The following is a 27,453-nucleotide window of genomic DNA, read 5'->3' on the forward strand; positions in this document are numbered from 1 at the left end:
CATTTTCGAGAAAAAATTCAGTACGGTCGGAACTTTAAACATTAATAACTGTTTAACAAAGCCTTCATCAATAAATTGGTATTATTGATTTTCGTCTTATTTTAGCCTCTAAAATCCCCCATTAAAATTTTTCCCAGGGGTGGCCGAACACCCTGTATTTCCGCGGTATGTTGGTATTTTTCCGGCATTCCGTTGTTCAGTTTTTATTCTGAATTACGTGGGATCCATTTCAAAGCAATAATAATTCCGATCGGTCGTGTAAACGTAATCGATATTGAAAAGCATCCTCGATGAAACTTAGCTTACTGAAATTTCGCTTTGACGGGCGAAATAAATGGACAAATTTCGTCGAAATACGCACGGTCGCGGAAATATCATTGCAACGTCAGCTTTAAAAGGAAACCGAGATGAAAGACGAGTTAATCAATAAGTAAGCCGGTGGTACGCACGTGGTCTCGTCTACTAAACTTCTCTGGATCATTAGTTTCGCTTCATTTTAATTCCTCGCAACGAAAGACAGAGAACGGTTCAACCTCTTTGGACAACTGTACACGACAGAATGTTAATTATCAGAACTAATAGGGAAACGAAATATTTTTTATATTCCATTCGCAATTACAAAAAATAGCGATCGGAGTTATTGGTTTCAAATTTTCAGGCTATTATTACATATAGCGAGAAAAGCAATACCCAACAACCAATCGAAACAATCCCCAAATATAAGCTGTTCGAACCGATATTTTTACGTGCAACGAGACGTCAATAATATCAAAATTAGACTGGATTTCAAACAAACAGGCAGACTGAAAATTCTAAAAATATGTTAGTCCACATACAAACTGTACATCTAATAATAAATGGTCCGAAAACTATACAAAACTTGTAACACGTATGTATAGAGGTTTATAAATGTTAACATCGAACGTTTCGAAGAAAAGTCCATACATCAAAAAGCGCCCCAGTCAACAGAGAATATAATTCTTCGTAAGTTTCTAGCATTCAATGTATATAGTCTGTTTGGGGAAACAAGGAGCGTGCGAGAAGCACGGGGATGAAAAATGTCTTAAACTTATCATAAGTTCCGTGTCGTAAACGTGGCATACGTTTTGAAGATAAAGCGTCACCGTGCACGTTTACTTCAGTACTTCGGTGTATTTTTTCCTTTTTTTTTCTCGCGAATTTACATCGAAGTCAAAAATGCAATAACCTCGAGTCCGCGTTTAATCTGTCCGCGAAGCGTCAAAAGTTTCCTGAAAAGTCTGGCCAAGGAAATAAGATACGAAGAGTCTTTCAGGGAGAGAAATGTATTCCCATTTAACCATTTATCACCCCTTTCTGTTTCAGGGCTCTTCGAGACGGACGGTGTGTTGACTCCTGGCACGATGTGCGACCTCGAGTTTGTCAGTTCACAGTCAACACCGCAGTACGGACGATTCTACTCGCCACGTTACCCGTCCTCTTACCCAAAGAACATCCGGTGCTCGTACCTCTTCCGGGCAAGGTAACTAGGCTGACCTACTATCAAGCTCGCAAACTGATCCCGACATAATCCATATATAATGCATCTCGAGGCCAATCTCGAGTCGCGCCATATATCTAACGTTCTCGCGCGTTTAACGGCTCCAATCCGTAATCCGGTTGTCAGTTAATTAACACATGAGCCGTGGTATCATCGTCCTTGCGACTTCGATAAAGATCTTCGTCGTCGTACTCCTCGAAAGTATCGTTTATCGATCGTAGAAATTAATAGAGTTTTCTATAAGACGAGGTTCTATTTAGTTCTTAAATCAGAAATTTATTTGTCAAACAAATTGGATACAAAATTGCGGTTTCGTTGGATTTGGTTTTCCTAAAAAAAATTGATATCACCGGTATATTAGAAACTGTAAGTAAAAGTTAATCAGGTTTCGAGGAGAGGTGAACGAGTGTTCGAGAAAGCAGAAGTTAGACGACCGATTCCTCATCGAATAAGGTTCCTAATCCAGATTGAATCCCGCTTGATACCGAATCCTTCCGACCAGACGTAATTTCGTTACAACGAGCGGCAGTCCTCCCTTGTCGTCGGAGATTTTCCGGTTTCCTGACCGGCGTAACTTTCCTTGCTTCTCATCTCCGTTCCTTGTTACGCTGACTGTCGAAAGTTTATGCCGACTGCATGGAGCGTTTTCGGTATAACCGCATAAAAGGCCGGACAGGGCGAGAAAGAGGCGAGTTGTTGGCACGGGAACGCAGGAAGCGCCCCCGGAATTCTTGAAGCCGGGATCTCTGGAATAACTGCGCGACTACTTGGAAAAGAGATGCTAATAGACGATGTTCTCCCGGCGTGTTAGCGAAAGACGGAGAAAGATGCAGTCTCGAATTGTTAAATTTCGCGTAAAGCACACGGAACATTTGCGATTTGAAAATGAATCCGATAATTAAAAGTTCTTTACAATTTTATTTTTCTGTCTGGGGAAAAATTTTAATGGGAGATTCTGGAGGCCAAAATAAGACGAAAATCAAGAATACCAATTTGTTGACTGAGGCTTCGTTAACAAGTTATTAACGTTTAAAGTTCCGCCTGTAGAACGTGCTTACTGCGCACGCAGATTGCCGTTCTACAGGCGAGACTTTAAACGTTAATAACTTCCTAACGAAGCCTCGATCAACAAATTGGTATTCTTGATTTCCGTCTTATTTTGGCCTCTAGAATCTCCCGTTAAAATTTTTCACAGAGGTGACCAAACACCCTGTATATTATTTTTTTCGGAACGAACTATTCGTTGCATTTAAAACGTTTAAAACGTACAGTAAACTATGCAGAAGGATTATTAGATTTGTGAACAAGGAAATTGTGGATTCTCTTGAGTTTCATTTTGCTTATAAGCTCCCGTAACTCTTAGGTTTGCCGTTGGTGTCGAGGTCACGCGGCACTCGCGTTCGAACGATAGTCAGCAATCATGCGAAACGACGGTCGATTCCGCAATTTCAGAATGTCGTTCGTACGCAGTGAATTTAATCGTGGCGTGGAGCCAGTATGCAGATATGATTTCCGTAGTATTGTGGCTTCCGCTTAATTGCAGTAATTGTATCAAAGTAGCGTTTGCAGTTCGGTATGCCTAACAGTTACATCAAGGATACAACGCTCCGCGCATACCTATAAACCTGACGGATGCAACGCGTATACGCGTGCACAATCCGTTCGGCTTGTATTCATGGCTGTCACTGCATTACCGCTACAAATTGCACTCGGATATTCGTTACGTTGCTAATCGATGAGACTGTCGCGGCACGAAGATTTGACTTTTGTATAAACATCGTCCACTTAATTCGCGAACAATCCCCTAACACCGGAACTGGTTTCCACATTATCGTGCAAAAATGATCGAGTCTTTTATATTACAGTTTTAATTCTTGCTGAAACACCAAACGAGTCAATAATTTATTTACTATTTTCTTTGACAATTTTCAGTAAATGTCAATTTAATTTATTTGATTTTATCAGTTAACGATGTGGGTCAGAAACTTGGTTTTATAATTGGTCTATTCGTAGCAGTTAATTATATAATATCTTGCAAAAGAATAAAATATCACAAGTGTTCGTTGAAGTTTTCCCCACCGAATCTATCGTCCGAAGTCATGCAATGTTAAAGACGAAGTTCCAAAGAAGACAAGCTTCAACAGTCAAGTTTTACGTAGCTCGCAGTTCGGAAGTTCTATTTTTTCCGGATGTTTCTAAAGTGAAGAAGATGGCAATACGTTTTTATTACAGAATGATGTATTGCTTAACTTTGTGTTACCAACAATGGATGCGAAATTCTTTTGCATAGCACGTATGGACCAGATAACTAGTTACTCTCTGGGTATATTTTCTCATGCGTTATCCATGATAAATAGGAGTTATCAAATTGATACTCAATTTTACAAGTATAGCAGAACACTTTTTAATAATAAAGGGCCCTACTGAGCTCTTCGCGATAAATAAGGTGCTTCAAAAATAAACTAAATATGTGCAAGAAATTCGTAAAAATGTCTCATTTTTGTCATACTTCGGGTCGAAAAAGTGCATACAATATGTCTAAAACTACGAAGCGAAGTGAGCTAAAGAAATTGTTATTTTCATTCCTGTCTAATCTTAAACAGTAGTTTCTCTAAATCTTTCAGCTACGTACTTCATAACAATCTGTTTTGGGAACAATCGTTTAACAGATACTTTTCTCATTCCAGATTAAAAGAGAGGATACGATTAGTCTTCGAGGAAATCTCTCTACAGAAAGGAGATTTAAGGTGAGTATTGACTTTTGTATGACTGGGTAGTTCAGAAACTTATCGATAATGAGTGCATCGAATTAAAATCTCGCTAAAATCGAAGATTTAAAGTATTAACGTTGAATCAGGAGCAAAACTTCGCTTTCTATCATTTATAAAAATAATAATTATCGATTCTCTTTGTAATCTGTATCTTTTATAAATGAAACCTTATTCGCAAGATATTTAAAATTCATCGAAACGAAACTCTTTCGGAGAATGGCAATTTTCACTTATCGATGACCTATTTTATTTAAACGAGATTGGACATAAACGGGAAAAGATATTTCTATATAAATTACTTTACATATTTACAAACGAACAAAATCAGTTCCTCGTTAAATATGAAACAGGGAATGTATTCGGTTCATAAAACTAGGACTAATTTTGTAGTAGAAGCGTGTGTATGTTAATTCATTAAACTCTGATTCTCTTTTATATGATCGGTGTCTTTTGTCCCTCTTTAGAGTGACAGATTTCATATTTCCATCTTCGTGCGTCATTTTGAAAGATCTATGCCTACATTACTCCGAGTTCATTTACATTTGGAGATTGATAAATTCGTAAAAGCAATGTTCCGACTGGGGAAAGTTCGCTTGTACGTTCCGTCGCACATTTCTGATATAAATTGAGTTCAGCAAGTTTTAAAGGAGTCTGCGAGAGGAAGAAACGAAGGCGGGAGTGTCAGCGTAGGGGATCAAAGTCATGAATTCGCGAACTAGCATGGCTTGACCCGCGGTGACAAGGCAAAGAATGCGCCATTAAACGGACTACAGACGAGGACAGTCGATTTATAACTTGCGAAGACCGTTCACTCCGCGTCGCGTCAAAAGACACGACTAACAAAACATATCAAGATCCGCGAGAACGAAAGGTTTAGGAAATTTCTTTCGACTTCGGAATCGCGCGGAACCTCGTTGAACTTTCCGTTCCAATAAACGCGGGGGTCATTGAACTTTAAACTGAAAATACGAGCGAGCATTAAAAACTTTAAAACCGTGTTTGTTCGCTCGCAACGCGAGATTTTGTTGCGTGAAATCTCTGAAAAATACAAAGGAAGCGATCGAATGGAAGGTTTTCAGGTTAATTTCCTGTTGAGAATCACTGAAAATAACTTGGTTTTTAATTACGAATAAAGTGAACGTAACAAACAGTTTTTCTGTGCGAATCTCAGGCACGGAAATTCACCAGTTTTTAAATCGCTGCTCTATATTTTTCCATCGTCGATCTCTTTCTGTGTAATAAACTAGGTCATCGTATTATATTACCATCTTACTATTCCTCACTAGCAATATCTGTTGGAAACGCTTAGTTGCTTAATCCATGGAGTTACTCGCAAGAAGTCGACGTCTCCGTTAATAATCCCGCATTACGTACGCGCTTACGACTACAGTTACACTTAGGCATTTTTCGGAAGTTCTATTAATCATTCTTGACGTGTTGCTTTAATACCTCAAACCGAACGTATTTGAATGTTAATACGAACTTTCGTGCTTTCTCGACTAGAAGTTTATTTTCATGAAACTCTGTACTTAATTTTAAATAATTCATTTTAAGACTGTAAGTTTACGGTTCGGTAAAATAATATTACTTCGTATACGAGTTACGTTCTGATCACAATTTTTATATTTGTTTGCGTAAATAACGAAGCTAATTATTATTACCGTCGAAATAATTATCGACGCAAATAATGTATGGTGCCTCCATTTTATTATTAATTCTGGAATTCTCTCATCAGTGGAACAACGTATTTTACGTACTGTGAAATACAAAATCATTTTACATTCGTTTTAATATCGGTAGGATCAAAAGCTCAGTTCGAAATTAAACTTTTTTCATTTCTTGGTTCAGTTTGCTTAAAAACGATGCATGTTGGCCAAATCTGCCAGGTACGTGGGTTTTCGTTATTTTCTTCGGCTAATTTGTGCTGCAACAGGTGTGGTTAGAATAACCTGTCCGTGACCCTCCAATTAATTTTGTTCCCTTTTCGATCAAAAATTTGTCTACTTACGAATACAATTTCAATAGTAACATAATTTTTGCTTCTAAAAAAAGAAAACAAAAATACATACGTTCTCGACTAACATTATTTTTTCTAGTTACACTTATCTCTGTTTTGCATAGAAATAAATTGTGCGTCGAGACGCGACAAAATGTAATTGTTTCTTTACCGACGATTTAATTGCGTGCCCTGGGGGATCCGATAAATGTTAAAAGAGCTCCTTCCGTATAAAAGCCACGGCTCGGACAGTCGTGCTTCTATTACGCTAATTGTGAATTACGACGCCTGTCGGTTATTAACGTTTACGAGCTAACGAGGCACGATAACGAGTAGCAAGATCGCAAGCACCGGGTTGAAACTTTTCTATTTAAAAGTTTCCCGAGCCTCGAACATTGCATTCGTTGTAGTTCGACGGCACGTCAACTTGCGCGCCGGACCGGGGACAAGAGAGGCTTCAGGTGGATTAAACACGCAATAGAGATTTGCGTGCACGGTAAACTTCCGCAGGATTAATATTTTTCCCCGTTCAATCTTTCGTTTAAACTTTAATAGGATCTAAATAAGGTAAACGTAAAGACTATCGTGAGCGCGTGATTAAACTTTCGCGATGAAAATATTGAAATGCTATTGTCGTTTTAACACTTTCACTGCCAGGTCACCCATACATGAGTGACAGGATTTACCATTATGATACTAGAAAAATTAATTCTCAAGTTAAGACGTTCAGGAAAATAAATTTGGATAAAATTTGTGAATTTTAACGAGGTTACGAAAATAAGTACTGAAACGAACTTTAGGTTATGTAGCTTACAATGATCTACAATCGAAATGTTACTTTTGCAGAATATTATATGGTTTTGATCTGGCGCTGAACATGTTAATGCCAGTGTGTTTTATAAGTCTAGATAACGATCATTTTATTTGCATATCGAAATTCCGACGAAATACACACTTTGCTCGAAGTTTTTAAATAGTAGAAATCGAAAGACGAGTGCACTAATATCGAACGAACGCTGTGGTTGAATGCGATGCCGTGGAACGGAGTTTCGCGCGTAGGAGGAACGCTAAATGTTTGCTAAATTGGGCAAAGTGAAAGGGCGTGAACTCAAATGAACGACTAAACTAATCAAACAGACTCGTACAAATGTTTGCCAACCAGTAATAATGTCGACGCCGGGTCTCGGCGACGTCACCGCTGGTCGTCGATGTAGGCGTCATCGTCTATTCCGTAGAACTTTGATATAAAGCCAACCTAAAACTGACTCCGGCAGCTGGCGAACAATCGCGAGAGAAATTCTGCAAGAGCAGTAATGGTCTGATATTCTTCGGTATCTCTCCGAACCTCCACCATTTCGTTTCGACATATCCGTTCTAATCGTCTTTGCCTCTTCTTTCTTAGCACGTCATTATAGCGAAACGACCAGAATAGAGGCCAGTGGAGAGGACAGTTGGCAGAAAAATATTTATATTTTTTGCTACACCGCTATTATAAACCGCCTTCCTCGCTAATTAATTACAAGCACTTCCATTACATCGTGTTTGTTTGATTTTGTGAAATAGGCCAATTGCATCACCAAGCGATGTACAATTTCATTTCGTTGAATTATGTGCTAAAATTAGTTTTATTTCTCTTATTCTTTCTGTAGGGGATGTTTTTAAGACGGGATGATCGAATATTCGAGGCTATCGAGGGAAGAAGAAATTATTTGTTTATTATGCATATCCCTCGTTACACCGAAAGATCTTTGCTTTCTTGAGAGTGGTGTGTAATAATATTATCAGGCCATGAATCAAAAGTAAATCTTGCGCTTCTTCAAACTTTCCGATTGCCAATATGTCAAACGTCTAATGCTTTCGATATTACGGGCATAAATCTGTCACGTATAATACTGAGGGTTCTGCTATAGACCCTTTAAACAGGTTATCATGAATTCCCTCGTCTTCCCAAAGTTGCTTCAGTGGATATTATCGTAAAATTTGCTGGCCAGAAAATGTTTGGTAAACCGATGGAACGGTATCGCATTCGATTTTGAACTTTTACAACTTATTTTAAATATCGTTCTTGAAAATATCCAAAGAAATTCTACCTACCTTTTTATCAATTATAGAAGCTATTATATTTTAATCCCTGCCATGGAATTATTACTTTAATATAAAACATTTTAAATATCAACCCGTTAAAATATTTATTTGAAAACTGTTTTAAGGAGATTCGAAAGTTTAAAGCTACGCGCATAAAATGTTTCAAGAACGAAGCTGTTTCCCTTATCCTAGCTTCGAAGAGGAATTATCGAATATTAAAACGTGCTAATGTTTCTTTTTTAAAACGAATTAGTAACGGAAGTACGAGCGTATGAATTTAATACGACACTTTAACCATCAGTCGTTATTAACCTTACCACAATAGGCACTTAAAGTGATGGGAATGTACTTCCACGGGAATTCTCTTTTTTTTTTTTTTAAATCCTGTACTGCCGGGCTATACCTGACCCCTAAATCCTTTGAGCGTGGTACGGACCATGATTCTACTTAACCCACATAAAGTTTCTCTCTGCGCGAAGACTTAGAGCTGAGAATAGTGATGGGGAGGTCGACTTGGGAAACAAGAGGTGCTCGGAGACTTCCAGCTGCAACGTGCAGGAGTTAATCCTTGATAAATCCTCAAACTCTGTTCTAATTCAGTATTGAGCTTCCTTAATTTCATTCCGACGTTGACCTCTTCTAGCTTTCGAAACCTTGAATTCGAATCGACGACATTGCGAGCTGAGACGATTTCATGGCAGAGGTTAAACAGTTGGAAACGTTTTTATTTATTATCGGTATAGAGACAAGTGCTTTTCTACTGTATCATAAAGGAACGACACATTTTTGAGTGGTACTACGTATATTTGAATTCATTCGTGTATCACAACGTAACTCGAGTCTCGCAGAATGATTTGCAAAATAGAGTATACTTCTGGGCAGTAACGCGTAGGACGATCGATACGCGATTGCTCTTTCAATTGTGTCTGCTCTAATAGCAGCGCAAACTCTAAGAATCCTATCGTATTTTCTGTAATGGTGGGTCGTTCTCGGTAAACATCCTCTTTCAGCTTTCCCCGCAAAAAGAAGTCCAGTGGTGGTAGATTCGATGGGGGTGTTGACCAACATCTATACCCATTACGTCCAATCCGACGATCTGGTAATTGTTCTTCCACTATTTGAGTCTTGGTACGTGAATAATGAGCTAACCACTAAATTGACACCGCGTTGTTTGCGGACGATTAGCAATACAAAGTTCCACATATTTTTATACCCTTAACTTTAAATCAATTATTTAAAATTCCGTGCCAAAGACACGCGCTCGATTAAAATTTTAAAGAACGATCTTTCATTCGAGATTATATTCTTCGGTTGTTTCGTTTCTGCAAGCTTGCCAGAAATTGCTGTTTTTTTTTTTTTAAACAGGTACGCGGAATTTATTAATTCTCAAATTCTGTTGAATTGCTGACTCCGCTAAAACGGCCAGTGTTTTACGACCGCCCTATACTTTCGTTTTGCTTATATCGGTGACTACGGTGATTCATGGCCTATTCAAGCTGCAGCTACAAAAACCTGCAATTACTGCAACTTGGAAATTTGTGACTCTCAAATATTAGTTCGCAGGAAAGTGCATGTTTTTTCACCGTGTTTCGCGCGCGTTGTAATATCGAAACGTTGCGAGCCATCGTTTCTCGATTCGGTATAAACGGTACTGGACAAAGGATAATTGATCCTGAGGCAGTTTCTCTGTTTTCGTTCAATTGATTTACTTGGCCGCGTTTCCGTTGTAACGAACATTATTTGTTTTTTCCAAGTTTAGATTAAACTAGCGTCCGTTTCGATTTCTCATTACTTCTAATCGATTGAAAAATAATTTCACGCGTATCATGTACGTAAATATCAAACGTGTTTCAGTTTGAATTATTTTATTAAAATTTCGTAAGAAACAATTATCGATTAGACGAAAGAAAATATCAACTTTTATTAAAAGAAACAACGCGCGCAGCCACTTCTGTAAGGTGAATGTTCTATTATTTCGTGCGCTGGAGATACCGCAGTATTTATAACAACTAGGAACTTCTTGTTGTTTGTGACTTTTATATTTTAAACGATCCGACCTGCCTCGGTCTTAAAATTTCCTTCGTGGTTGCCTCAAGCTTCCCCTTTACTGTTCCTTCTATTTTGTTCTACTCCCTTACGCTCGCTTTTAATGGTTACGGGCCGTTAGCATTTTCCCAGACTCGACGCGAGTCGCTAACATTTCCAAAAAGGATCTGGTTTCCGTCCGACAGTCTTATATCCTTACTTTACCATCGCCCTTAAAACTTTGAACAGTGTGAAGCTACTTTAGAACCAAGGAATTGTGTGCGATATTATACAGCGTTTTAAAGCTGTTGCGAACAAATTACTCCCGAGTGGATGAACGAAAAAGTAAAATTCGATTATTTTTACGTTTTGGATCAACGATGCGTCGTGCATTTATATTTAAAGACAAAATTCTGTACAACATCGTGGTTTGGAAACGCACAATGGCTCTTGTACTCGACCCGCGTCCGGGTCGATCAATTACAAAGAATACTCGAGCTTTAATCCAGGTAATTTAAGTTTTGGAGTATATGTTTTGAACTGGACCGGGGATGTAAGAAGTTAGAAAAACGATTAATTCGAAGGCTCGTCCGGCGGTTGCTAACAAAACAAAATGGAACAGAAGTTGGCTGATCCTACTAATTAATCTCATGCTCGATAGCGTTTACCGCTGCAGGTCGTGGTAAAACTCGCTAAGAGCGAGGAGGACCGCAGAGAAATGCCTCGATATATCAGCGTTAAGCCGCACTGTCAGACACACTCAGATATTATCCTGAATGGAGCTGATGGATACGGAGAGACTCCTCTCTGTCAGCCACTCGATACACCCATTCCTGAGCTCTCCTGAGAACTTATAGATGAACCTATATATTCGCTTGTTCTACTTTCGGGATTCCGCAAAATAGATACTACGAGGCGATTATCAAGGACAGTTCAGAAAATGTCAGGAGGGAGTTTTGAGAATTGTGACCACGTCTATTACGCCATAATAAAATTGAGCTCTTCTAGAAAATTACCTTTAAAAAATATGTCCTCTGAAACGGCATAACTTTATTCCAAGAAGTTTTTTTTCCATAGGACCATAAATAATATAGATATTTAGGTGATCCTACTTGCGTGGTGCATTCTGCATCCCAGTTCGATGTAGTAAAAATAAAATCAGGTTCCAAATTGATGTACACTGATATTGGAAAGCCATTAATGCTTAAAACGAACCAAACGGTAACGGCATAAGACGAAGAATTGGGGAATAATGTCGTACGATTACGAAAAAGTTTCAGTCCTCTGTTTTCTCCTTTCGAAGTTGTAGAATGTATTTAAAAGCCTTTAACTCTAGAGTATCTAAATTTGATATCTCTTGATAGGTTTTTCGGTTACCTGTATTTTTTTCACAAATTTGGTTTCGTTCCTCGGAGCAATTTTTATTGCTGTATTTACACCAGCAGTTTTCCGAACTTGGAAAACGCTGCATATCGATCCGCAGTCATGACGGTTGTGAAATCTAATTTGAATGCATGCAGTGATTTAAATGCACCTTTATGGGCCTCCCAACTCGCGAAACGCGATGAAAATAAATAAATGTGACACAATCTCGACAACTTGTTTGATCATTCCTTGGAATTGGCTACTCTAAATCCTGTAAGATTATCCATTATCTTTTTTCACGAAATAATCATGCAATAACGTTTGCAACGATTACAACCATTATGAACGATTAAAAATTAGAAGGACGTTGATTACTTGTTACGACTGCCATCGATCCCCACGTTGGCCATTAGCGGTCGAAATTACAGTATAACCATTCAGTGACCTAAATTAAAGATAACTGTGGAAGGAGAACATTTTTCGATCAATAATTTAACAAGTTAAAATAGATTCATCCACAATTATTTTCGACTAGTGTATTTGGCTCCATTTTATAATCAATTCTATTATAAATGTCGGTCGAGTTAAAATTTAGAATATTTCTAGGATATGCGACAGGTTATCGAAGCAAATGGCGAAATAGCAAACACTTGCAATCGGACCATAACGTTAGCCTTTTGGGTCGTTGGTATTTACATGACCCACGATGGACATATGGCCGGTTCGATGGTCGAATGCGAGTATATACAGCGCGCGTGTTAGTGTTTTGACAAACAGGCCAATCGAACCGATTGCCCCCCTACCTTAACAGATATAAATTATTGTATCCAGAGATGGGCGAAATACGTATCTTATCTACATACAAATATCGGATGAACTTTGAACTCATTATTATTATCATCTTTATTCAATGAAAATTGCAATCCAAATTGGAATTGAAATTACATTTCACGTTGATCGCGCGCATCGCGTTGAATAAATCATTATATCTTGTTTTTAATCTCATATCTTTCGAACTTTTCTGAAAATCTAAGATAAATTGAGAAATAATAATTTTGCTTGATTTATTATTAAATAACCTTGCTTTTAGTTAGAATAATTTTTAGTCAAAATTAATTTACTATGAAATTTATTTTTGATCCACGTGTCGAATCCACGCAATTAATATTATAGAGTGTTTTAGGACGTACAACCGGGTAAGAGGTAATTATACATGCAAAAATAAATTGGAGATGTAAAATAAAAATTTGTCAGGCGCGCCGTGCGATTCAATACAATTTTGTTGTCGCGTCTGACCAGTTATTTAGCACTTTTACTTGGACGGCGTGTCTGACTAGTTATTTAGTACCTCTACTTATACTGTGTGTTCGATCAGTTGTTTAGTATTTCTACTTATACTAATAACCAGGTCAGTATTCTTTGATGAAAGTATAGTTTAACGGTTTAGTTACATTATAATACAATTAATAACTATTTCAATATGTTTTATTATACGCAATTGCCTCGCGCATAAAATAAACTAACATATTTTCGAGTTTTAATTGAATATTGCACGTACCTCGATTTTCGATATAAACGTAGTTGATCGATAGCTTCTCGTTAACATTATTAACATTATTCACGAGTATCATAAACTTTCGAGTATACTACGCTCAATTTTTACTCATTTTAGCCCGCTAAAAAGGGAACGCGTATCATGCTTGCGCAGAAATTATACGTCATTTTCAATATTCAAGCTCCCCTAAAGCTGTGCATCTATAATTCAACGAGGCTTCTCCGAATATTGTATTTTTAATAATCCTGGCGCAATGGGACGAACAGGTATCATCGAACAAAAATGGCAACGACATAAGTAACGATAGAATAAACTAAACAACACTTGACAGTTTTAATTAAGTTAACGTTTTACGCAATTTAGAAGAAAATCTTTAAATGTTACGGACATGTGTTGTACATTATATTCAAGTTCTATAGTTTAACGACTGCGATAGTTGTTTTCCGTTCGCGATTTTACCGGGCGTTTCCAACTCGAAAGGGACGATGGCGTCGAACGAGATCGGGGGGAAAAAAGGACAGACCCTTTAATCTTCGTGCTCTTTCGGCGATAATCTTTCTCTGCCATAGTAATTGCCTAACCCATGGAGGTAATAAAGTTATCTCGTGGTCGTCATCGATCAGGCCTTTAAATCGATCGAATTACCGATCCCTTGTTGGCATTCCGCGGTTCATGGAGCTAACGTTGTTGCCGCGAGGTGTAATTCTCTTCCGTTCAATTGGGCAGAGTAGTTCGCGTATACCTATAAAGTGAATCTCCGACTATTGATGGAACAGCCTCCGCGTATATCCCTCTCTTTCCTTCATCTTGTTCCCGTCTCGTTCCATATCACATCGGCCAACTCTATTCCTCGTTTCCACCGACATTCGCTTTGTCACTGTACTGTCTTTGCAGTTTTACCTTTAACCCTGCTCCACTGCCACTCTCGACGTCGACCTCGGTTCCCTCTTCTTCCACCGAGCGTCTCTCACCCTCCAGCCCCTCTCGTGTACTTTTTTCCACGAGATCTCGCAACGAGGCGAGTCACTCGAAGGAAACTTATCTCACCTTCGCCGAGCGTTAGACCTTGGAGAACATATAGCAGAACGACGACCAGCTACTTCGGCCCAAAATCGACTTGGAGGTTCTTTTTAAAGAGGTTCGATAGCGATTCGCCTAAAATTCAGTATCCTACAATGTGTCGTACGTAAAACCAAGACAAGTTATTCCCTAACACAACAGAGAAAGTCACGTCTTCAGCAGAAGACTGCTTTCAAGATTTAGTTCATACACCTGGCGTTCTGATACATGTTCGTACACCAGTAGAATAAACAACGAAGCAATTTGTCGTATACGAAGATGAGAAAGTCAGATTTTTTTATTTAATTTTTATACTTACTTAAAACGCTAGTTAATTGTTCGGAAATGGGAATCTTCAGATAATAGAATATTGCATCCACGTATTACGTCGAACCGAATACATTTCCAAATGAGAGAGGTGCACGTTGCGTCGACAAAACGCTATGTAGAATATAAAATAAAGACTGTCGTCAAAAGAATTCCTGTAAGACCATTTGCTTCGGGCCGTTTCACGCGGACATGTTTCGGCGTTGCCGATTGGACCCTCGGTATCCCGCTCGACGTATTCGCGTTGCAGGACAATATACCGATAAGTTGTCGTTGTTAACGAAAAGTATCTCGTTGCAGTTGTCTGAACAGGGCGGATTTAATCAGAGTGCACGATGGAACGGATACGGGGGCGCCCGCAATAGCTGTACTCTGCAACCATGGAGCGGAAGTGGAAGTACTCAGCACGGGGCCAGACCTTTACGTCGAGTTCGTCGCCAATTCTGAGTGGCCGGGCCAGGGATTCAAGGCGATGTTCCAATTCCAGCCAGTGGACGATGCACCACATCCTGGTGAGTCGCACAATTACATTGTTTGCAACATTATAAAAATCCATGGGTACCCACGGCTATTCTCCCTCGCCTCGTCTCGACTCAATTTCAATTTGATTCTCAACGACGTCCTAGTTATTTTCTATTTACGAGCAAACATGGAAAGCAAACCCAACGCGTTTGCTCTGCTGTACCGAGAAATTTCGTCCATCCCAACAGTGGTAACGAAACATATACCCTTGCAAAGGAAAGTGTGTACTTGGTAGAATAAAAACGAGAGGGAATATTTGGATACTCGTATGTACACTAATTACATGGCGTTGCTGGTGATAGGACAGAGGTAGAGTTGCTATAGACATCGATTAACCTGTTTTTGTGGTTGTTATTACTTGTGAGAAACTAGAGACATTTACATTTAGTCACTTTACCAAAGAAACCACCTATCGGCGTGTCTTCCAACGTTCCAGAACGTAAAAGCGATCAGCTAGGGTACTGTTTGACACAATTACTTCGATCTAACTTCTACCATGCTTTGTACCGTTTGAGAAATTCCTCCTTCGTTACTTGACTTTTTGTTTTAATAATACGATGGCATTATTTCTGCGAAAACCTCGTGTTACCGTCACAGGATACGCGCACCTCGGTATCGTCCATTTTTCTTGCCTCAATTTCCGCCAGTTGCATCGGTGGTCGAGTCGCGTTGCACAATTTCCGCGATCTTGTTTAACCCTAACCTTCGTCCTTTGGTTTCATCATCCTTCGATCGAATTCGTAATATATACAGAGTTGGAAGTTGGCAAAATAGGGCTGCCCGCGTTCCAAGCGTGGATTGTACTTGCCAGTCGGAAATTAGAACTGATTGGTTACAGTAATCACCTTAATGCACGAACGGATCGCCCTGACCCAGCTAATAACGAAAATGAAAAATTCTTCCAAAGGATGCCACGATCATATTTAATTTGAAAATGTACCCGGTGCCGGGAGATCCCAGACCCACATTGCGATGTTGCAGTGAATTTTTCTTGTAATTCTAGAAATGCTTAAAATTGCGTTACCTATACACGTTTACACGCAACATTAATTCAGTGAATAGTTTCTGGATCGACCGCCATCCGTGATAAAGAGACGCTAGAAGCACTTCTCAATTTTTAGGTCGGTATGACAGTCAGAAAGCTCCGTGATCGAGCTTTCTTTCATCGATTTCTCTCGTCGGTACTGCAGGTGAACGCGGAAAGCGTTTCGCGTGCTTAACGTTGAGCGTCGTCGTCGGGAGTTTACCCGAAAGCGCTTCGAGGCTGAGCTTGCGGGAAGCTTTCGTCCGTTGCAACGATTCCATCGGTAAAACAGTGTTTAAAGCTTCCTCGCGTACCCGTTGATTTTTCCGTTTATCCACCCGTCAGTTATCTTCGCGGGTAATTCCTTTAAAATTGGATCGAATCGAGTTATACCAACGAGGCTTTTGGATTTCGTAGCGCCTCCGAACGCGTTACCGGTAAAACGTCGTCGATTTGCATAAGTTCGTTATTATGCGGAAGATAACATCGGTATCCCTTGTTAGCTTGACCTCTTTGGGCGTTACTGGCATGCTAATCGCAGCCAATGCGATTAACGGTCTCTCGAAATCGTAGGTATTTACTCGCGTCCGACCGAGGAAAATAATGTCCCTTTTTTTATTGACGATGCAACTCAAACTATTAGGGTTTCTCGCTTCTCGTGGACGAAATGGGCACGAAATAAGTGGCGCTTAAGCATCCCTGGCAATTTATGAGACGATAAATCATGGATAGGGATCCTTTGCTACGGTAAATTGGCCGTGTCCCATTCGTACACGCGACTCCCAATTGTAATTAACGGCACTGTATATTCCGAGGATAATTACAATAATGTATTTCAGAGCTGGACAAGGTCATCCCTGGGGCCGTTACCGGTAACCCCAAGTACTCGGTCATCGGACCAGCTGTCAGCGCTACCAGTAAGTATATCAGTTTACGTCGTCGATTTATTATCCCACTCAATCAATAATTTCTCCTCCCCGATTACCGTTCCCGGGCTGGCATTCACTTCGTAAGTGACTCTGCTTCGTGGATAATCCAATGGATCGACTCCCGGGGACAGAAAAGACAAACGTTTAAGTAAGAAAAAGCGAACGATAGCAATTTATTAGTCGGTGTTTCAGGGCCCGAGGGCGCGGGATCAATTGTTTTCGATTCCCTCGAAACGGTGTCTGTAATCACGCACTTAAACCACACTTTACTTATTCGAAAAGGAACAAAAACAAATATCTCTACAAAATTCTATAAGCTATCGGAATAATTTCATAATTTAACGCGTCCATATTTGATCCCTTTGTTTAGGTTTACATAGTCGATCGACTATATTAATTATTTTTAATTACTTTCGCCCAGGCACGGCATGAGTCAACAATAAAATGATAAATTCGCGTATATTAGCAATTATATAAACTTTCTCGAAATTGTTTACGGTACGCGAAAGAAGATTTTTAATTTACCATCGCGCCCGTTTTTAATTGCTTAATTCCAGCGAATAATTGACTATGCTGCTGGGAACATATTGGCTCATTCATCCGCGTCGCGTTTAACGATTATTTTTTGTCAGAATCAAGGTAAATACTCTATAAATTTCCAATATATTGGTTTGATGGAAATTCACGCAGACGTAGAGAACAAATTTTATATCATCAAATGTGGATTTATGTACACATGCGCTCGGGCGTGTCAAAAATTCAATTTTATCTCAATGAGTGATACCTTGAATTACACGGAAATGAAAGTACGACCCAATCATAGCGACACCGATAATTTCTTGATTCTTTGAACGACTTTTTGCAGTAACGTTTCCATAAATTTTGTTTATCTCGCGTCGTGGCAGCGTACGCGTCGAAATATCCACGAACTACGATAACTGTTGCAAGATCTTACTTCGTGCAACAGTTTTATAGGGCAGGAGCAGAACGAACGCAGTAAAACCGAATGTACTGTTTCTCCGTTGTTATTTAAACAGATTATTTGGACGTTTTGTGCATGATACACGACAGCGATATGATTTCTCCCGGAGTTCTTCGTATATAACTCCACCGCCGAGTTGCATAAACTTTGCAAGCGGTGTGTACTGTCGGAGTCATCAACCCGCGTGTAACGTGCTCCCCGAAAGCTCGTAGGAGAACGAACTTTATATCTTTTTCATGAAAATAAGTTCCCCGGGTTATGAGCAGAAGCACTAAACTAAATTATTAGGTTGACAAGCGCAAGGTGATCCGGCCATTGTATACGAGTTTCCAAAGTCTCAAACTTCAACGTACGTATCGATATTTACACGTAATATCTCACGGTTTGCTTCGCCGTGCGCCAAATGGCGGCTTCTTCCTTTCCCAACGAACGCTATCGAAAAATATGGGTTTTCGACTTTTAACAGTCCTTCGAAATTTACGTCCCTTATTCGAGTTTCTTCGAGTCGTCGGAACAATCGATATACGAAGACGTAAAACGTAAACAGAGTGCAGGAAAGTTGCATCACTGAATTTCGTACTCGGTTTAGGTATCTGGATTAACTGCGACCAGAAATTTTCAGCAACGTTCCACGTTTTCGAAACTCAAAATCTCCCTGTTTTAATATTTTGCAACAATGGCAGAATTAATGGAAGCGTAGAAAATTCAAAATGAGTCTGAATTCGAGCTCGTATTTCGTGCTGGATGTATTTTTTTTCACGAATTCGCGACAGATCCAGATCAAGGAATTCTGTACGAGTAGAATCGTACTGTTGACTGTTTAAAAATAAATACTATTCGGTATGTTTGTCTCTCTACGATACGAGAAACTTTGCAAAATTCGTTGGTGTTTCTTTAACAATGCTACGAAGGTATATAAAAATTTTTTCCATGCTCCCCAGAAACGTTTCAGGGCGTCAAGAAAAATTTCGAACATTTACGTCCAGGATTCAATTTGTTTCCGAAATTACAGGCTAAGCGATGTCAATCACTGCTTCCTGTTCGGGGGAATTCAGGGGCAATACAAAGTCTGGAAATTTGAAACGACGTCAAAGTGGTGTACGCCATCGCGCGATTAATATTCTCTGTTTTTAGGTCGGCCTTTGTGCAGGGAAATTTTTCTGCCGAACATCGAGAAAATTCATCGGCCCCCGCACACTTTCTATGTATATATCCGCCCTTGTGCAGGTGCTCAGATAATTTAGAGCACTTACCCAGGAGTGTAGAGCATACGAAAGTAGGTTTGGTGTATAAGAGCATGCAGATACATCGCGTACCTTGTTTTACGGTTAAACCTAAGTATCGTGAAGAGGGTTACAAGGGGGTAAGGACGAGGGTTGCGCTTTCCAACGCGGTAAGTTCTCCCAGCCAAGTCCCGAGCACACTCAGGATTCCGTAGCGTTGATAGAGGTTACAATTGCACGTTCGCGAGGCTTCGTTGACGTTGGTGTTACACTTCCCTTGTGTTAGGGGATAGATTTACATGAGTAAACAGTACCGCCCGGGGATCAGGTACAAATTGAGATTAAAGTTCAACCGGATCCAGGAATTATTTTCGTCCTGGATTGATTCCCATAAGTTAGTCCGCCAAGGATCTCCATCCCGGTGTTTAAATCCATCGATCGTGGTTAATCCTTTTCTCGTGTATGTACGTACTGGAGAGCGTAGTTATTTCAGGCGCTTAAAAATGTACAATTATTTATTTTTAACACTTTGGACGAAATTAAAACTTAACAGCTCGTTTCACTAATGGGACAAGTCTCTAAGAGTAGAATGGCGTGAAATGAATGGAAAAACATTGAGTAGATAGAATTTTGTGGCCACCTAAAAATGGACGAAATTTAAAATTAATTAAAGAAATATTTGTACACATAGGGTAGATGTGATAGCTTTCAAAACGTTTTTTATTGACACAGAATTTTCTTTGTGTTCGATTGCTGGAATATTTTTATTCGTGTTAAACTTAAATTCTGATTAAAACTTGAGAACCTTGCTAGGAAGGCTATGCAATGGACGATAAAATTGCATTGATCTTTATTCGGATCTAACGGTTCGACGAGACCATGGGTCGAGTTTCCCGAATTACGGCAACGATCCATGACCTAACTGGACATTTCCTGCTGCAAGGCAGATGGGAACGGTGCAATATTCAGGAAACCACTCTATCTATTATATCATTGTACAAATCTCATCGTTTGTCATATCCTCTCACTTAAACGCTGCTTGAACCGACAAGTTAATTTGATGGGAGAAATGAAATTCCTGTTACAAGTTTGGGAAGGAAAAACACGTAACGTTTCGCTGAAACTTGAAACAAACTAAATCTTAGATTAGAGAGTTCTGTGTAACTTTGAACAGGTTACTCGAAATCGACAGGTCCTTATTAACAATCGGTTACTTAAGCAATTAGATTTCTGTCAGAAGATTCTCAGAATATCGAGCTCCTTGGTATATTCCAGATTCATACAGTGATCCTTCCGCTTTAAAAATCCTCTGGTCCCTCTTTAAATAACTTTAAACACTCGTCGAGCCGTTTCGATACGTTCCTTCCTTCTCCATTGAATTGTTTTATCACTCCAATTACCACATTTCCAATATTTAAATGCACCATTTGCATCGTTAATGAGAAATGATTGTACGCGACAACGATATCGATCGCTGTCCCCCCTTTCGTTTCAACTTTCATAAAATAATTGATTTCTAAAAAAAAAAATATTCCATCAGGTCCAACGGATATCGTCAAACTCTTTACGGGGGGATACGTTTTCTCGTCGAGAGGGAGAACAGTCACCTGTCAGGCTCCGATTTGACTCGCGCTCTTTCGTCCTTTTGACAGTGTCGGTAAAGTAATTACCAGCGAAATTAATCGTGCCGATAAATAGATTGGGAAACTTGTTCCATCGCGGCCAGAATGGACAAGTTTTCCAATTTTCCCATGGCCGGGCTGTAAAACTAGCGCGCCGAACCGCGACGCAATATCGTGTACATCTAGGATCAGTTTACGGTTCCTCGTATACAACTGTTTTGCACTGGCGCGGGACTGAAACGAATAAGCAATAAATAACTGGGCGCGGCGACCGCGCGGACACCGGTAATGCTCTGCTAAACGTATATACGCATTACGACGCCGGTGAAATAACGTTTTCACGCTGATAATCCGGAACAGGAGATGGTAAATTCTGATGACGTTCACCCGTGGACCGGACATGGGACGGAAAGGAAAGACGAGCCGAGAGAAAAACGAAATAAGACCGGACAAATGATGGATCGAAATTCTGCAATTTTCCCCCTCGGCTGCCGGAACTACTGCATACGCTGTCCTCGTAGGACGCTAACTTTCTCAACGACGTAATTTTGTTCCCGGGGTTATTCTACGTCCCCGCTCTCTTCCCAATGGAAAAACTCCGCCGTCGTAGAAGTTGATAAAAAAAAAAAAAAAGAAAAATTTGTCTATCGGATAAACCGTTTCATAAAAGTTTGCCTTAAAATGAAAGCAATCAGCGTGCGTCTCTGGGCGCGACAACTCGCCCGGTTTAACGTTGTTATTACCTTCGACTTAGGCTGCTTTTCTATCGGTATAAAATCAACGACTCGTGAACTCCCGCGGACTACTGTGACCGTAGTTTCGAAAGGCTCGAAGTAAGGAGTACTTTTCTTAGTGAAATTCGTTTCCAAGTTGAAACTTTACGTGTCCGTTTTCTTTCTCTCGCGATCATTGTTTGTACGGGCCGCATTATCGCGCATGTATTTGACATTGGCGGCCGGAAGACGGCGAATGTAGGCCAGGGAGAATTCGTCCAAAAATTTCTGATATTTTCGAGTGCCCGGTCGAGCGTCGATAAGAGCCAGCGACGTCTTGCCGGATGCGGAAAATCGAACCGAATCGTTTATTTACGCCTACGTGAACGTTAAGCTACAAACGATATTGGGAAACGTTCTAAATTTTTCGAAAATAGAGGCATTTTTTTACGAACTTTATAATTAAAAAATTGTAGATGCATAAATTAAATGGGTGATTTAGATGCAAAAGGGGGTGTTTTTTTTCACGTTCGAAGTCGAAAAGTTGCAGGAACAAAGCACAGTTTTTAGATCGGTGCAACGGAACGTTGCTGTAAACTTTTTTAAAAATTCACCAGTGACGCCTCGCAGTGTTCGGAAGCTAATGTGCCGAAAAAATGGATATCCTCCGCGATAATGGATTAAAAGCAGCAGTTACCGCTTTCGAAATCAATTCTATTCTCGTCGCATTTACGAGGAGGCGATCAAAATTGTACAGATTTCGATTTTAAACGATGGAAGAATATTTAAATTACGCGTTCGATAGCGAATCGTTTTGAACGAATTCCAGCGTATTTCGAAATAATTTATTTGAGAAACGCAGAACGTCTGAACGGACGTTTAATACGTCGGGGAACTAATATTAGGGATTTCTGCGAAACTCGGACGACGAAAGGACTCTGTGGACACAGCAGTTGCTAATTGGTCGATACGACTAGCAGTCTTGCTGTCAAGTTTACGCGAACAGAATGCCCGTTGTTTCTTCGTAAAAAGCGAAATTGGTTCTGCTCTTAGCAGGAGGGAAACAATTGTCTGCAATTCTATTTCTTTCGAGCTGGTAATATCGTTCAGTGTTCGCTAAATATAGCAAACGAGAACCTGTGCACTAACAGGTGACACTCTGAAAAACTAGACGCACGGTGATTCGTTAATTTATAATTTATTCGTTAATACAAATGCTAATAGTTACTCGCGTTGAGTCTTTCTGTATACGAAAAAATCTGTACATAAAACTTCGTTGTATCTATGTGTCAGAAAGTTGCACGGAACGAAAGAGTTTCTAAATTTAATTTCCAACGCGTTATGTCATAAATGTTTTCGCCATGGAAGCAAATATATGCGAGATATCATGAATTTTATACAATACTCGACGTTCCTGACAAACACCGCCCACGCAGCCTGCAGGTACATTTATTTATCATAACTTGGTACAGTTTCTCTACCGACACTGGAAAGGATCGTAATAAAAAATATCCTACGTAACGTGGAACTGCAAAGAAAGCTTGTACGATTCTTTTATTTGAAAAACAAGATACTAGAGGTAATATACATATTATGGTTTATTCATTACGGCAAACACACTCGCGATCTAAAATCCTTTTCGAACTAGATGCAAGTTTGTTAATCACGTTTGTGCAAAGCCTCGTCTTTAAATTCTCATCTTCTTCTGGAACTATCTGTTTTGCATGTGATTGTCCAGCGTCAAAAGCGCGAAAAGGTGATTGTGTCTGAATAATGTCGGAACCTCGTAGAAACGTCTGAAGAATATTCAGGTATTCTAATGCTGAAATCTTGTCGCGAACGAGTCATACGAGGTTTCGCGTTGTTCTGTAAAAATACGAATTCCTTTCAATTATCCGGTCCCGGTTGTTTTCCGAATAACGTATTCTGCACTCGTTCGAGTTGTGCAGAGTAAATCTGGGCTGTAATTGTTTGGCCTGGATGTTGTATCCTTTGGTAATAACCAATGATAAGATTGCTTACTGCTGCAGCACACGAATGGGGGTAAATTGCTAGTCTTTCGAGTTTACTATTGGTTGGAAATTCATCGAAAATTCATTCGTTTAGCTTTCGTGTCTTCCCAAATGGATCCAAGTGCAAACGGATTGTTTCGTCGGTCGCGTTGATCATATGAGAAAGGCCACGACGCGTTGGGCACGAATTGGTCGCAACAGTGACACGTAATTCGTCGTTATCGATGACGCATGATCTCTCCGTTTATGCTGCGTCTTTCAGTGATTCGTCTCGTCTAAAATATCTGGAATTAAAATAGCGTTAATGCGATGCATCGAAAATATTAGACTAAATTAATTGTCTTCCATTCTCCGCTACGGCGAGGAATACAACTTGAGATTTATTCGACTCTCCGTAAAATACTTTAGCAACTTTGATGTACCGTCATTGTTAGAACTTACGGCTATTTACATAAAGTCTAGTGCACTTGGAATAGAATTAGGTTATTCTACAGTTTCAGTTCCTGAAAGTTTTTCCATCGCGTCGGGAACGATAGTTTTAATTGTTTCCTTCGTTGCACACGCTCGAACTGTAACCAAAAGTTACATCGTTCGCTAAGGAAAGTATCTAAAATATTTTTCGTTTATTTTGTTTCGATGGTGTCAGATATTTTTCAAATGGTTCGCGTTACGGTTCGCGAACTGTACGAGTTTTTCGTGTTAACTGGAGGCAGTGGTAGAATAGGGACGGTAGAGTTTCATAGGAAAACGGAAACGTTGTATCTAGGTACCATAACCGAGCTATTCATTGCAGGAGCGAGAGACGAAGAATATGATAACAGAAGGAAATGCTGATTGGGCAATATAGCTTAACGACTCGTACAATTTTGAGATAAAAGTATATTATTACCCGATGTGTCTCGGTAACGTCGCCTAGTTTCCCAATTCGCGTTACCTTTTCTACTCGAATTCGTGCGTCTGGGCGCGCGGATAAAATGAATAGCATTAGTGTGTAGGTTTTCGTCCACGATAATGCACTTTTTATGCTTCGTAGAGGTAGAACGAGTCGATGCTCGATAGAACAGCCAGACATTACTCTAACTGGACAGAAGTAAATTTAGTAATCACGGAATTCCTTAATTTTTACTGCAAAATGAAACAACCGAAATGGAGCAGTAACGTATTCGCAATTAAAGGAAAAAGAATTATTATCGCGGAAAGAATTGCTTGATATTCACGCAACGACGCCCATTTATAATTTTAAACGAAACGTTGCACGCGATCCGAACGTTAATTCTAATAAATACATTTATTATTATATAATACTAGCTTTCGACCTCATGGCGTTTCGAGAACGTAAACACGCTGACTTTCCGTCATATTTTACACGCTATCCGGTCCACGAATGCAATCAAAAAGAACGATAGTCGAGGCAGATTTCGTCATTAATAATTGCCAACGAATTGTCGCTGTTCTACGACTATGGCCAAGATTCATCGTTGTCGAATTCGCAATGTCAATATTACGCTTCGACGGTGAAAAAGAGTGTTTGCTTTTCGTGAATTATACGTACCCAATAACGCCAACAATCGGAAATGTCGATATACGGAATGTTGATTAATTATCGGAGGCATATTTTTAGGATTCATGCACAAATTTGGTGGAAAAATGTTTATCCTACTTAGTTTTCTGGTTAGAAGATAGTAAAATGAGAAAAACCCCATAAAAATGGTCCAATTTTCAAACAGCCATAACTCCTACAATTGTGAATATATTTCAATGAAACTTTTTTCTGAAGTAGAGCTCATGGGTACCTACAAAAAAGTATTAGACAACTTTTCTGTAGGGCGTCAAACAAAATTACTAAAAATGAAAATGGAATTTTTAAGAAAAATCGACAGGGGGTAGGTGCCTAAATTTTTTCAAATCGCTCTAAAAAAATTATTTTTAGTTGCGGGGGTCAATTATACTCATTTTTGGTGAATGGACATACCCCCGAAATCCTACGCACTTTCGAGAAAAAAATTCTTATCGTAAATATAATGTGTGGCCAGAGATCTGTGATTATATTCCTCGTTTTTATCACTTCACATGTAGATATACGCCAATTATCTGGCATATAAAATTTTAATGGGAGATTTTAGAGGCCAAAATAAGACGAAAATCAAAAATATCAATCTGTTGATCGAGGCTTCGTTAATAATTTTCTTGATTTTCGTCGTATTTTGGTCTCTAGAATCTCCCATTAAAATTCTTCGCAGTGGTGGCCGAACTCCCTGTATACTATGTCAAATCAGGGTGATAGTAAATAAATAGGAATGAAAACAGAATTCTTAACACGTCCCCAATAATGGAGCTTTCTGTTCGTTAAGTTCGAACGCAAACAAACAAATATAACTTACAGTGCTTCGCGCTGACCGAGTGTAGTACCGTCAACATCCTTCACAATCAGGTTTGATCGTAATAACCCGGACTATAAACCGTGCCCACCTGCAGCAATGCGTCGGATGCAGAATAATCCACTTGAAACGAAACGACCACACCGTGATAAAGTGGGTACTAAAGCAGCGGCGGCAGGTAAAAAAGCGGTACAAGGAGCCTATTACAGACACTTGTTCGGCGAACGCTTCTGGGTTAAAATTCACCGTTGGAACTTTTCGCCCCTTTTTCCCCCTTTAAAACAAGCTTTTAAAGAGCCTGACGACGGGATTTATTTATCCGATCAGCCGGACCCGGGATGCTCGATATTTTTCTGGTCGACGCGCGGCGCGAGACGGACGGTCCACTGTTACCTGAAACAACTTGTTTCCTTCGCAGCGCGAATCGAGGAGCAGTTTCGGGCGAAAATGAAACAAAATTGACGTCGAAAAGCACAGGAGATAAAAAACCGCCCCGTCGAAGTGATTCACGCAGTAATTGCTTTTTTGTTCACGCTTTGATGTTTGATGGAAAGTCGAAAGTGAGCGGCGAATGAATAGGTACTCGATTAATACTGGCAACGGCCATCGGCGAGTCTTTTTAAATCCTCGTATCGGTTCTGTTTCGTTAATGTTTCTTGAATTTTTCGCAACACCGAGGATCCCTGAAAATTTACTAAAAACTTGTCTTCCTTTTTATTCATTTCACGATTGTTCTACGCTCATTGAAGAAAAATATGAAATAATCGAAAGGATAAAAAGTCCCATTTCGTCGAAGCGTTCAAATTATGTTTCTTTCATAATTAAACGAAATTCTGATTGATAAAGTGATAAAAGAGAAGGTGTACTTAAAACCAGAGACGAGTGTGGATGGATTAGTGCTTGCCTGTGAGAAATGTAGGCGTTAGAAGTTCTGACGAATAGAACCCGTATTCCATGTAAAGATAAACGTCTCAGTTCGCGATGGTTCCAATTGTATTTGCGTTAAAAGTTGTATTTTTTAAAAATAGAAACGCAAATTTTTAAACGAGAAATTAAATCGTACGTTTTCAAAAGTTTGGTATCGTTTCTAATAATAAGCCAGAAAGAATCAAATTCTTTAATAATTTATTAGAAGTTTCTGCCGCTGGATTGGACCGGTTAATGAATTCGAGGATATAGAGTTCTCGCAAATAGAGAGTTTAAAGGATATGGAAATATAATTACCTGCTAATACAAGTGATGTTTAACGTATATGTATATTTATACATTAATGAACCGTTCCTCTGTATGCTTGTTTGTGTCGTATCAATATGTACGATGTTCAGTTTCAATCGAAACAAGCGTGA

The 27,453-nt window shown here is 39.5% G+C and overlaps 1 protein-coding gene across 1 annotated transcript in view; it reads left to right on the plus strand.

Moving 5' to 3' along the window:
- The window catches only part of Sol1, a 556,981-nt gene that overhangs the window by 240,677 nt on the left and 288,851 nt on the right, over nt 1-27,453 (plus strand). The window contains exons 5-8 of the mRNA XM_076774500.1: nt 1,345-1,501; nt 4,207-4,266; nt 15,003-15,214; nt 17,088-17,165. Of these exons, the coding sequence (XP_076630615.1) occupies nt 1,345-1,501; nt 4,207-4,266; nt 15,003-15,214; nt 17,088-17,165 (507 nt within the window). The remainder of the gene's footprint in view (nt 1-1,344; nt 1,502-4,206; nt 4,267-15,002; nt 15,215-17,087; nt 17,166-27,453) is intronic.

Source organism: Colletes latitarsis, chromosome 10 (assembly GCF_051014445.1).
Source record: "Colletes latitarsis isolate SP2378_abdomen chromosome 10, iyColLati1, whole genome shotgun sequence".
Taxonomy (NCBI): Eukaryota; Metazoa; Arthropoda; class Insecta; order Hymenoptera; family Colletidae; genus Colletes; species Colletes latitarsis.